General features: G+C 40.0%; 1 protein-coding gene across 1 annotated transcript in view; it reads left to right on the top strand.

The window, feature by feature from the left end:
• Positions 1-499: 499 nt before the first annotated feature.
• Positions 500-13,600, top strand: part of LOC122638026 (headcase protein) — a 119,816-nt gene continuing 106,715 nt past the window's right edge. The window contains exon 1 of the mRNA XM_043830631.1: positions 500-1,382. Within this exon, the coding sequence (XP_043686566.1) occupies positions 574-1,382 (809 nt within the window). The 5' untranslated portion in view covers positions 500-573. The remainder of the gene's footprint in view (positions 1,383-13,600) is intronic.

The raw sequence follows: 13,600 nt of genomic DNA, 5'->3' as shown, positions 1-13,600 counted from the left end.
AATCTAAAGAACGAAGTACTCCAAGTGTCCACCCTCCAACGGTGTCGCCTCGATCGAGCTGACCTTGACTTTGATTCTTCGCCGATCTTCGTGATCTCGTTTCGCCGAATCGGTCGAGTCGATTTTTGCGCCGGTAGACGGGTGGATGAATCCTCCCCGTCGTCGAATTCTAACCTCCAAGTAACGTTTCAGAGCGAGACGCGCGCGCTCGTTCGTCGGTCGGAAAAGAGACGGAGAGAGAGAGAGAGAAAGAGAGACCACGTGACTTTCATCCTGCTTCTCGAACGTGGAATCGCGAAACGGGCGGGAAAATGACCAAGTGATCCGTACGTTGGTCGCTCGAACGTTAGTCGTCGTCGTCGTCGTCGTCGTTAGCGTCGCCGTTGGAAGATAAGAGAAGGAGGAAAACAGGGTAAAACTCGACGAGGAAAGAGGAGAGGGACAGAGGTAGGTGAGAAAGAGAGGGAGAGAGAGAGAGAGGAGACAGAGAGAGATTAGAGGGAGGGTGGGAGGGAGAGACGAAAATCGAGAAAAACGGCTGCAACGGCTTTCGAGGTCGCTTGTTTGAGAGCCATGGCCCCTCGGCGCCACGGCAACGGTCACGCTGCTGGTGGTGGCCTCGGAGACAACAACGGTGTAGGTGCGACCGGAAGTAACGACGCCGTTCAAATGGACAACAATCTCGTGGTTGGCCAGAACAATAACATCAACAACGGCATCAACAACAACAACCAAGGTACGACTCGTTGCTGCACACCGACGGGCGAATGTCTGCGCAGTGACTCTCTTATACGAATGAACGCCTTGCATGATACGGTCAAGGTCATCTGCAACAACGAGAACTGCCCGGTCGGTCAATTTATGCATCGCGAGTGCTTCGATGCGTGGGAACAAACTATCCTGACCTATCTCAAAAGCTGCGGACGTGCAAGAAGCTGGTCCGAGAGACAACGTCATCAAAATCTCTGGACGAAAAAAGGCTACGATCTCGCGTTCAAAGCTTGCGGATGCCGTTGCGGTCGCGGCCATCTTAAGAAAGACCTCGACTGGATGCCACCGGGCTTAGGTAACGCTGCCGGCAATCGGCACGATGAGAACGAAGCGAAGAAAAAGAAACGACGCAATCGGCAGAACACTCGGCCGACTTTAGCCGTATCGGCCGGTCCACCGAACCACTCGAGTCACGTAGTTTCCGCGAACGGACGTGGCACCACCGAGGCACAACTTATCGAGTCCGGACGCGGCAGAGCTGGATCTCTTTCATCGAGCACCGGCTCGAGCTCGCCACCAGCCACCAGCGAGCCCAGCGTCAGTCCTCTTCATCAACCCCAGGCTATCGTCAAGAAGAAGAGCAAGGTTGACTTTTTTGCAGATCGGGCCAGGTCAGTACTAACTGCTAGTAGAGAGACCATTGAATATGTATTTCCTTTTTTTTTTTTTTTTTTTTATTTGTATATATATCTCTTGCGATGTCCTTTGTAATCGAACAAAAAACGGTACCTTAAAATTTTCATAAGACTCTACCGACGATAATAACTCTACTCGTCGTTACGGACCGATTTTGAACGTGTAAATATCTCTTTTTGTTCCTCTATCTCTATTTCTCTTTTGGTAGTTTCTCCAGTAATAGCGGCTCTTTAGCCCAACAGCAGTATCTTTTTCAAGAAACTTTTTTAAGGTCCCTTCATACACGTAATACTTGAGAGCTATTCATATATATATATTCTTACGTACTTCGGCGATGTCCTTTGTAAAGAAGGCTCTATCGTTTCGGATCTTCTCGGAAAGGCTTACGGACGAACGGAGAAGAGGAGCGATTACCTCTTATAAACGTAACCCGATATCCCTAAGGATCATTCTATGTTAGCTTGAAATTTCGATCTCTCCTGTTTCTAGGATAAGATTTCAACGGAAGATAGTAGGTAGTAGTCTCTTCGATTTAAGACGATTGGTCAGCTTAACCTATAAAAGAAACGTTAGAACGCGATCTTTCGGTCGAATCGATCCGATCGGTTTCATTCGAAGTCGGGAAAATTAGGAAGAGAAAGATAGAAAGATTCTTTTCTTTTAGTCCGTTTCGAGGAAACAAAGAAAAGGGCACTTGAGTAGAAGCAGAAAGCGGAAGTTCTTCCCCTATTCAGGAACTTTCCAGACGAGCTTTCCAAAGAGGCTTGAATGAAACTGCGAGTGAGTTCGTTTTGCGAAAACAAAGTAAGAGAGAGGAAGGAAGACACGTTAGAAGATATATATATCGGGTTGTTGTATACAATCATATGTCGTTTCTCGAAAGTTTCTTTACTCGAGAAGGGAGAAAAGACGACGAAGGGTAGCGAAGACGAAGATTACGATGTCGTGTCCCACCCACGGTGTGCGTTTGAGACATTCGGCGCATCCTATATTTAGTTCACGATCTTCTTCAGGCTTGGAAACCTGTCCTATTTTTGTCGTACGTTCCACCGAATCGTTTCGACGAGGAGGAACGAAAAACATCGTAGAAAAGAAGCTTTGGTTGTTGTACGTATTATTTTTAATAAAAGATTCGTTTGTTAGGTGAAACGTTAGATAAAGTTTTTTTTTGTCTCAAAATCGACGTACCTAACAGCCGATTTATAAGTACATATGTAATAATCATCCGTGGGTAGAGGAACGAACAATTTCATTTGTATGTATGTATGTATATATTATGTCACGCGCGCGAACATACAAATAATATATCGTGTATCTACTACGGTGCTACGATTTCTACTTGCAAGTTTGGTCTCGCGTTGCGATTAAAAAAGTGCATGTTCGCATAAAGGAACCGGAGCCGTTTTCGTTTCGAGCTCAGTCAGGCGAGTCTTACGCGGCACGGCCGAATGCTTCTGCACTCGAATGCAACGTTCGTCGAGTTCTCAAAGCCCACCGTATACCATAGGGATTCGTCGAGAGTCTCTTCTCAATTTCTTCTTCATCTTGGCTTACGAGTGTGTACGTTTGCGTGAAAGTATAAAAAGAAGAAGAAGAAGAAGTAGTAGAAGGAGAAGAAAAACAAGAAAAAGAAGATGAAGATGAAGAGGAGGAAGTAGCGAGAGGGAGAGAGGGGGGAGAGAGAGAGAAGGTACAGGAAAGAAAGAGAGAAAAGGTACAGGAAAGAGATAGAGAGGGGGGAAATGGTTGTGGCCTTGACCGTGGCCACCTCCTCAGGGCCACCAAGTAAAGGAGGAGTCCGATGCTTTAGCAGCTCTTCAAGGCCGACTGCATTGAATCACGGCATCGCGATGCATTTAGAGGCAAAACGGCGAGGGAGTACGTTTAAAAATTTTTACACGCTTACTACCATTCTTCTCTCTTTTCTTTTCGAAGGACCTTTAATTCTCTTCTTTTTTTTTTTAATTGTATATCGATCTATCGATTTAAAAGAAAAAAATTCTCCGATCTAAACTTATTTTTCAATTCGACGATAGAAGTCTCTCAAAGATGTTGCTACTATGTAACCCTCATCCAGGAAACGCGAGTTTCCTTTTATTTTCAATCTAACGACGTGTCGGTGGGAGCAAGCTCGTAAAATTTCGAGGAAAGTGTCCTTTGTCTCTTTCTCTCTTTCTCTCTCCCTCTCTCCCTCTCTTACTCTCTGCTTCCCTATCCAGCCCGTCTCGCGACACATTCTCCTCCTTTATGGGCTTCAATTAAAAGGAGGAGCTTCCTCCGAACTGCGCATTATCCTAAATCTTTCGGGTGGTTGTCGACCCAGAAGGGGCCACCATCTCGACGACACAATGACGACGACGACGACGACGACGACGAAGACGACGAACACGCCTTGTTCCGCTTAGGGATCGAGAGGATAACAACGAGGATGTCGATTACCAATTTTAAATATCGTTGTACGTAACTGCGAAGGCAGGCAGGCAACAGCAGAGGGTTGGCTGGCTACTCGCTGCTACTAAAGGAACTTTTCTTCTCGAGCTTCTTCTTGACGCTATTTTTAGGGAAATCGCTTGAAAGTCCTCGGTTTATCCTTTACATATTTATTTACAAGTCCTTCGAATCGCCAATCAGTCGGAAAGAAAATTCTGTTTTCTCTCGATTAGGATAGTTTATAATTAAATTTTAAAACGGCGTTATCAAGCAATAGATTTTTTTTTTATAAAAAGAAAAGGAAGAAAAACAAAAGAAATTTTTAATAATTCTCGAAGGAAAGGATGTGTTTTTTTTTTCCGTTGCATTTTTATTTCTTTTTTGAATTTCTTCCTCTCTCCGTTTATTTATTAGTGGATTCTTTCGAAAAGTAATCTCGAAATTTAGCAAGCGTTTCATGATTTTTTTTTTGTCTTCAGAGAAATTTCCTCTTCGAATTAGTTGCTAACGATAAGAAGTTATTTTCACTACTTCGAGTTAATATTAAATAAATCACGTAGCCGTGTACGAGACAAAGGGTACTTTTAAAAAATGTTCATAATCGAGAAATTGCAATCAATATAGCAATTGCTAATTGTGATAATCTATAAATCCTTCGGAGAATATTAATACATCTATGTTGTACATATACAAACGCGTTCATATGACGTAATTTTTCGTTATAGTTTTAATGAATCTTGTTCCACCTAAGTATGTCGTCGTGTCACGTCTCTGACTCACCGAGTTTACAAATTTTCCTCATTTTATGTAAGTACGTGGTTTATCGTACAAATAATAATGACTATAATGACTACCATGGATGAAGAACTTTGTTCTCACGTTGAATTTCCTTCGAACTTGTTAATCCGTTAAGATTAAGAAATAAGAGTTCATTTGAGAAAATCTTACTTGTTATAAAAGATGTAAAAGTCGTTTCTCACTCTCACTACGAAAATATTACATCGTTAAACGTCAATCTTTTATTACATACAACCATTATCCAATTTTATATAAACATGCACGTTTTTAATCGTTATTATAACGAGACCTTACAAGACCTTTAATTATAGAGATCTTTATCCTCGCAGACGAATTACACCATATTCGCATTTGCTCTTTGAGTAAAAATTTACAGCTTTAACCGGTATAGTGATTATCACTTTCATCGTCTCTCCATTATCGATCGTTTTTAGTAGCTTTCGAAGTAGGTAAATGATCGTTACGTGTTATTCAATTGTGTTCGGTACGATCGATCGATAATCCTTTTCTCAAACATAGGAATTAACGCGTGACGAGAAGTCTTCGATGATATTTAGAATATTACCCCTATTTATTCTCTTCTATATTTTCACTACAAACTCAAAAATGTGCCTTCGAAAATGTCAGGGTCGTTTTTTATATTGCTTAATCTAGCAAACAAGTTCGTGGATCAACTTTCAAAGTTGAAACATATTGAAATGCCGTGAAGGACACTCCCGAGTGGGACTACCCAATGTTGCAGGATCTTAAAACATTCTCCAAATTTTTTTTTTCTAACGTTTTACATATTAAATTTTCAAAGTTCCACGCGATGATACGGTTATGTAATATGGTAATTTAACGGTAATAGTTGAGCAAATTATAATTTTTATGAAAGCCTTTGATTTGAGATTTTGTTGTAATATTTCATTCATTGTTATGTAACTCGGAATGCATTAGAAGCATTATTTTTTTTGTAAACGATATTAATAGGACTCGATGAAGTATATCGGTAAATAGGAGTGAAAAGTAAGGCAACGATGAAGATAGTGAGAAAGCTTAGAGAGAAAGGACCGACGAGTTTGGGGATTGACCCTGAACCTCGACCCTCAAGTTCGCGAGAGAGAGAGAGAGAGAGAGAGAGAGAGAGAGAGAGAGAGAGAGAGAGAGAGAGAGAGAGAGAGAGAGAGAGAGAGAGAGAGAGAGAGAGACAGATAGACAGACAGACAGATCTCCCAAGGATGCCTTAAAGAAGACGGGGCGAGATGTGTGCTATCTCTCTTCTCCGCCTATCGGTTGTGTTTCTTTTTGTAAAGGTCGAATTTGCCCTTAATTAAATTCTCTTCGAAGGGTGGATATTCACCCTCTCCATGACAAATCCAGTTGAATTTTCGCGTTATTATCGGACCAGTCCCATCCTCTTTCTTCTTTTTCTTTCATCCCAAATAAGACATTCCATTCGCGCCACGGTGAAGCGAAAGAAAGGGTCGTGAGTGTTCCAATTATTAAAAAAAAAAAAAAAAAGAAGTAAAAAAAGTACCGTAAAAGATCAAGAGAGACGCTGAAAGACGTTTTATTCTCTTTCATTTATTCTATTCTCTTATTATTATTTTATTACTTATATATTATTCATACATATGTTCTCTTATAATTTACAACATATACTTTCGAGTTAAACATGAGATTCTAATAGTTCGTTTTGTATGATAATGTTTTATACATAGGATACTGACTTAACATGTATAATAAATTTGTCGTCTTCTTTCCTTTTTAAATGGATCGCGTCGAAGTAATCTGAGCGTGACGAGTCTGGCTGTTGTGTTACATTGTTTCCTTTTTCCTGATTATTTTTCTTTTCTTTTTTCTTTTTTCCTGAAACGAACTTGCGGAGTATAGTCGCGTAAGAAGGAGAAAAGTTTATAAAGGGATTAAACTTCGTTATAACTCGTGCCTCTGTGAATTTCTTTCTTCTTTTTTTTTTTCTTTCTTCAGCTGCTACACGAACTCGTCGGATACTTTTTATCCCTCCCTCGGCGCTAGGTTAATAATAACAAGGTGACTTTCATTATTACCGCATGTTTAACTAACCGACCGGTCGGCTAACGAGATTAGACGGGCCAACTATGGTATCGCGAAAATTACGCGCTTTGCCGACCCACGTTTTTAGTAATTTTAGTCTTTCTTGTTCTTTGTCTCTCTCTTTCTCTCTCTGTTCGTATTTTAAAAATTTGCGATTGACTGGAGCGCTTACGAGATTAACGAAATCAAGTTATTACTAAACGCAGGAAGAGCTCAATAATTGCATGATAGCGAGATGAGATTTTTTCTCTTTTTTTTTTTTTCCTTCTCTTTTTTATGTTAAATGCCGAACTGATTTTTCACACAAATGAATTATATTTATCTAATAATTTTCATATCTTTTTACAAGTAGAGGATGCAGGAGAATTGTTATATTTTTTCTAGATTAAATTTTATTTTCATTAGAAAGAAATACTTTGAATCTTTAGAACGTTATTAGAAAAGAAATTCGAAAACACAATTGAAATCAATTTCTGTAACATCGAGTGTCACTCACGAGTGACCTTAACCACATTACAACAAATCGTTAATGTATCGAACGACTAAATCATATATCTATGTCATTTTGATTCTCTTAATGATAATGAGAATCAGCATGTAAAAGTATTATAGCATTCGTTGTAGAATAAGTTTTCCGAAAACGAATTTCGTAGTCCTCGCCATTATCATCGTGCCTTACATTATTCAGTCGGTAGAAATGTCCTTCACACGTTGACCCAAACTCGCGTATCTTTTATCTTGTATTTTTTGCAAGGGAGAAAGAGACGAGATTACATACCCGTGTATACGTCGACGAATGCGTAATAGACTGTTTGCCAAATTTATGCAAATGCATAGATCGTATAAGTCGGGTAGAGGAAACGACGACGACACGCCTTCTCTTCTCGCATGTCGTTAACATTCATGAATCGAAAGCCACTCGTAGTCATTCCTCTCTCTCTCTCTCTCTCCTCTTTCTTCTCCTTTGTCTGGTTTCATCCTTCGACGATCGCTTTTGCGCCTTTTTTCGTAAGCAAGCCACGCTTTTCCATGATATAAGACTAAGGAAAGGGGCTTCCTGACTAGGCTGAATGCTTGCTTGGTTATTTGACTTTGTCATGAATTCAAATGCTATTTGAAAAGATCGTTAAAAAGAGAATACAAAGGAAACAATGTTAGTTATCTGGAAAAATCGATAATTCGAGGATGTCGAGTACTTTTTAATTGGATTTACTTTTGTTCGATTCGAGGAAAAGAATCTACGGGAATGAAGAAGACCACTTGGATAAAATCGAATGAATATAAGATAGATCGGATTTTACCATTTAATGTATTATCTTTTTTTAACGGGCGGAATATAAGTGTTATATCTTTCTTTCTCCCCCCCTCTCTCTCTTTCTCTCTCGTGTAATGGTTTCGTAATTTTGGAAAGACGTATGTATCACTATAGAAAGTGAGAAACAGCGAGTAGGAGGATGAGAGGGAATGGGGCTAGTAATTTGGAAAGGTACAATGAGTACGAAACTGTAGGAGAACGGTCGGGCTGCCCTTCTCGAGGTTAATTAGCGTAGCCCGGTAGTGGCGTTCAGACTGTGTTTGTCGATGGACCGTTTTCACGGGTCCTCGGCTACGGGATGGTTATTTTCGTTAAAAATATCCACCCCTCGGGCAAGTCTAGTTACATTTAAACCCATGCGACGTGCAGTACCTATTTCAGAGAGAGAAAGAGAGAGAGAGAGAGAGACTGAGACAGAAAGACAGGCAAGCAGAGACAGAAAAAGAAAAAAAGCGCGGGCTTGTTCGACACAGGGGTCACGTTGTCGGAGCACCCATCGAATGACCGTAATTAAAGAAAATTGCGTCGCGCCTTTTCCAAAACACATTTCCAAAAAAGTACGTATGCCATTTGTGCCCGCAATTCTTTCGTTATCGATCTGACCGCGACAAGAAAATATTTATAGTTCATCGTTAATCACGCCTCTTTCAGTTCTAATCATGCAACGTAATTCTCGTTAAGCGTTCTCGGTGAAATAGAAAGACAGCTGTCCGGGAAAAGTTATTGTATCGAACGGACGTTTCGAAAATTCTGCTAAATATTCCCGGTCAATTTTAATTTCGAGGATAGACGTATTTTTATTAACATTGGCGTGTTCATGCAAACGTATCGAGAGTCAAGCATATGCGGTTTTTTTTTTCATGCGTATGCGAACGAGCTTGTTGAAGGAAGTACTAGAGATAGAAAGGTATTTAATAAATTTCTTTCTTCTTGTATAATTAGCCGTTGGGAAAATAGATATTATAGTCGTCATCTTTCTCTTTAGTCGTCATCATTCACATCTTTATCTCCTGTATAACGTAGCCGTTTAATTGCAAAACGAGGAGAACGTAGCTCGTCTATGTTGCTACCGTTGCTGCTGGTGTATAGTCGTCTAAATCATTGACTTAAGGACCCAAGAGAAACGTGAACCCTTATTTACGCGATCCACCCGTTATCTTTCTGCTTCCTCTCTCTCTCTCTCTCTCTCTCTCTCTCTCTCTCTCTCTCTCTCTCTCTCTCTCTTCACGTGCGCGCGCGCACACACACACTAATTTTAAAAGTACTTTTATTTTGTTTATACACGTTTTCTATATCTCTCAATGTTTTTATGTATTTTTTATTTCCTAATTTATTGATATCTTTTTACCTTGGCAAAATTAAAAATGAAGTTTTACTTAGAAGCAGAAAAATTATTTCTTTTTTGTTTTTCGGTTTTTCCAAGCTGCACGTGCAAGTGCCTGTTTATATGGTCCGTGCGAGTTCGTATGAATTATTACAAGCCCAAGGGTGGTTTACTGCTAATTGCTTTGTTAACCTCGTATTTACCTCTCCCGAGACGCCAGTTTGCTCTCTTTACGCTTTCTCTCTCTCTCTCTCTCTCTAACTTTCTATCTCACTATTTCTCTATCTCTATCTCTGTTTCAAGCACAGAAAGGACGATTGTTATTACCTCGAGCTCAAGCGTGTTTGTTTCTTTACTCTTCTATTTTCTACTTTGTGTAGTATTTCTAATTAAAGAACAATAACGAGTCATTCTTTAACGATAATTTTGTTGCTCATATTCTCTCCTTTATAAATTTTCTCTATCGTTTTACAATCGCTACACGCGATACTATAAACATGATATTTTGACGAATAAAATCCGTTTTTTGTTTTCTGTTTCTTTTCTTTTTTTTTCTTTTTTTTTTGTTATAAGAGATGACACGAGGGAATTAAGCGATAAGAATTTTATCTTTTGAACATACGTTTATTGTTTACTCGGTCAGTATAATTTCATCGCTACGGGCGTAGCAATTGAAAGCTTTTGTAACAAGATATTTGTATTTTCTTCGAAAGCACTCGTATAGAAAGAGATTTATCGTTCGGAATCTGTTTGGTGAAAGATTAATGTATAAACTCGAAGGCTTTTGATACGATACACGTATTGCCTTGTCGCACGATTGTTAGATTTATACGAAAAGAAGTAAGGGGAGAGTCGCGATAATGAAAGAAAGATACGAGTCAAGGTAAAACACATACACGTGTCACGGCGAACAGTCACCATCCTATCGACTTACAGAAAAACTTTCAGACAAATTTCATACTTTTGTTCAATCGAATTTTGATGGAGATCGAGATAGAGAAGGGTGAAGAGAGATCGATTGTGCTAAAACAGAAGGAGAGAGATAGAAAGTTTGATATTAGAAAATAAGGAGACGAGTCGATTTTATTTTAGAAAATATTCGTATTTTCATTTTCTTTTTCTTCCTTTTTTCGCCGATGCAAAGAAGAATGAGATTGCTGCTGCTCCGTTATTCGGACGTTTCAACGTGACCCGATTCGCGTTGGAACGACTCGAAGGGTTAATTAATCGTGAGCGAAGTATCACTTGGGGCCTCGTGATCGTGTCTGAGATCGCGAGATAAGATAGCGAGATTGCTTATTATCTACTTTCATAGAATACTGCACTCTCCTTCGAGTGTGTTTATATCGTGTGAAAAAGTTTGTTTTTTCTTTCTTTCTTTCTTTTTTTTTGTAGATACACCTACATCTATAATCGCAGATTTATTTCATGAAGTCGACGAAAAATGATAATCGAGTTTGGTATCGATAGAAAGATGAGACGAGAGAGAGAGAGAGAGAGAGAGAAGGGTGGGGAGCGACACGCGTTTTTTTTTAATGCCATTTCCGACTTAATTAACGAATTGAGTTGTCGTTTCTTGCGCTTGGAACGGTCTTTATTAGCATACAATTAAAATCGACGCATAAATACAGGCGTGAGTTAAGCCAAACACCCATAGCGCGAATAAATTCCTGCTTTGCGATGCGGTACACGCAGACCCGTGCGAACGAATGAACGAATGGCGTGACATACACCAAATTTTTATCCTCCTCGGTCGCTGCTTGCCGTATATACTTATAACGTTTATTAATAGTAGAGGTAAAAACCTGCCGGAAGAACCGGTCCTCGATTCTTCTCGGTAGAAACGACTTTCATGTCCTGCGTCATTTCGAACCGTAGAAAAGAAAATCTTTATTTTTTTTCAACCCTTAACCTTTCTCCTTTTTTTTTTTAATTCATTTAAATTTATATTCATGTTTTGAACATCATTGTAACAATTAAAGTCTACGAAGTTTTCTTCGTTACCGAAAACACATTAGATCCTTCGTTCATTATCTCTGCTAAGTTTACTAGTGTTGACCTACGAAGATTACTATGTTTCTGCATAGTCAGATAGCTCGACGTTTCAACGTCAAGTAATCTCTCTCTTTCCCTTTCTTTTCTCTCTCTCTCTTTTTCTCTTTCTTTGTTTCTCTCTTGATCCATCTCGTTTTCTTTGCTTTATCGCACGCAATCGCATGCGGCAGCAGCTAACGTTTCTTCGTAGCTTCCTTGGAAGGATCCTCACGTCTCTAGTAAGTAATTCGTGAAGCGAATCGAGGAATCCCATCCGCGTTGTTCAAGGACATGGTGAGACGTCAAAGACGGAACCACCTTCGAGGGTCGTTCCTCCTTTCTCTTTAACACGTTCGCTGTCCTTTGATGTACGTCTATGTAGAATCGTAAAATAAATTCGACTAAAAATTCAAGACGAATGTAAATGGGATGAACGGATCTACGTTTGAAAAGAGTAAGTGCTCGTTAAAAGAACAGTCATGAAAGAATGGATCAACGTCGAAAAGCTTTCAATCTTTCAAGATACTCCCCATCTGATCGATTATTGATGACCAATAAATTCAAGAAACGATTGTCCATTCGATTTCGAAAGTAATCGCGAAACCGCACTGCGTTATTACTTATGAAATCTGAGAACGGAAGGAAAACCACGTAGAAAGGAGGAAGAAAAGTATACTCGCTCGTACATAATTTAATTTCCTTTTTTCATACTGAAAATAAAATCTCGCCAGTGTCATTTCATGGAACGTATATGTTGACAGCGTATCCTTAACTATCAGAGACACGTAGATATTATTTATTGGGATTTTTCATCTCCCGTTAAACGAGATCGTGCGATTACATGTCCGTCTACGTCGCATTTTACACTTGGTGTGCATCGTTTATAAAACTGACGTGAGAAAGTTTCCCGAGTCGAGGAAATATCGGCATTCTCTCTCTCCCTCTCTCCTTCCCTCTCCCTTTGGTGGATTTAATAAGATAATGGAAGAGTTCGTTCGAGCTACTACCGTTGTTGATGCTGCGGATACTCTCTCGTAATTCGTTATATCATCGGACGCATTAGTTAGCAAGTCGTGATTCCACGAATTGCTTCAACGATTCACCGTAATCGACTTTGCCAATAGCAATGTATATACGATTTCCTAGACGTCTTCGTTTTTCGTTGCGACTGTCTTGGTCGGTCTTTTAACATAGATAATCGTTATCGCTGTAGTGTGAAATAGAGATAGATGGAGCAATAGACCGAGAGAAAGAGAAAGAGAAAGAGAACGGTGCATCACTTACTTAACCCTTTGCTTTGCAGTCTGCCGTCCTGTCTGCCGCATACTATACCCTGTCTAGCCTTCTAATCTCGTTCGCAGTACTGTTAGGTTACACTATAATCGTTCTCTATAATTTCGGTTCGTAACAAGCTTCTCTAATTTCCTGATCTCTATTAATTATGTCATTAACTGTCTCGTATTTTATCGTGTAAAAATATTTATAAGAAAAGGTCAGACCAATCAATGAAATTCTTCGTCGAGAGATGAGAATAATAATATACTCTTTCGAAGGTAGAGAGCGATCTCGCGAGTGCAAGTGTACCGAGTAAAAAGATGATCGGACTACCAAGATCAAAGTCGTCATTCTCTCTTTCTCTGCCCCTCTCTTTTTCTCTCGTTTCTCTTATAAAGATCGCGCAAACAAATGCGACAGTGACGGCAGGCACCTGCACATATATAAGCTTCTCGCGTATTTATAGATAACAAATGTCTTGTTTACCCCCTGCATACGCGTCGTCCTTTTTATAAGCGTCTCTTGGTACCTGATAGAGACGAAAAAGAGAGAGACAGAGAGAATAAGAGGAGGAAGAAGATGCTAAGAAACGAAGAATGGTGTGGGTGTGGCGACAAGGTGTGATATTCTAAAGGTAGTTGACGTTGAAACTGGAATAAAAAGAGAAGCTGATGCGATCGAAATATACGTTCCCGGCGGTTGTTCGACGGCCGGTTGGTTGGTTGGTTGGTCGAGTGGCCGGCATATTAGCGATGTTTTCGCTCGAGGCATTTTTGCGCAGTTAGTCGATAAAGCTCGTGACTCAGATGCCCTTCCGTTTCAGGTCTCAATGACAATCCCAATAGCACCTACACGCATAGAGTGAGTGAGTGAGCTAGCGAACGAACGAGCAATCGTGCGAGAGAGAGAGAGAGAGAGAGGGAGAGGAAGAGAGAGAGAGAGAGAGAGAGAGAGAGAGA

This window comes from Vespula pensylvanica, chromosome 2 (assembly GCF_014466175.1).
Source record: "Vespula pensylvanica isolate Volc-1 chromosome 2, ASM1446617v1, whole genome shotgun sequence".
In the NCBI taxonomy this organism is placed as follows: Eukaryota; Metazoa; Arthropoda; class Insecta; order Hymenoptera; family Vespidae; genus Vespula; species Vespula pensylvanica.
Note: the sequence above shows the minus strand (reverse complement) of the source record. Positions and strands in the feature narration are given on the sequence as shown.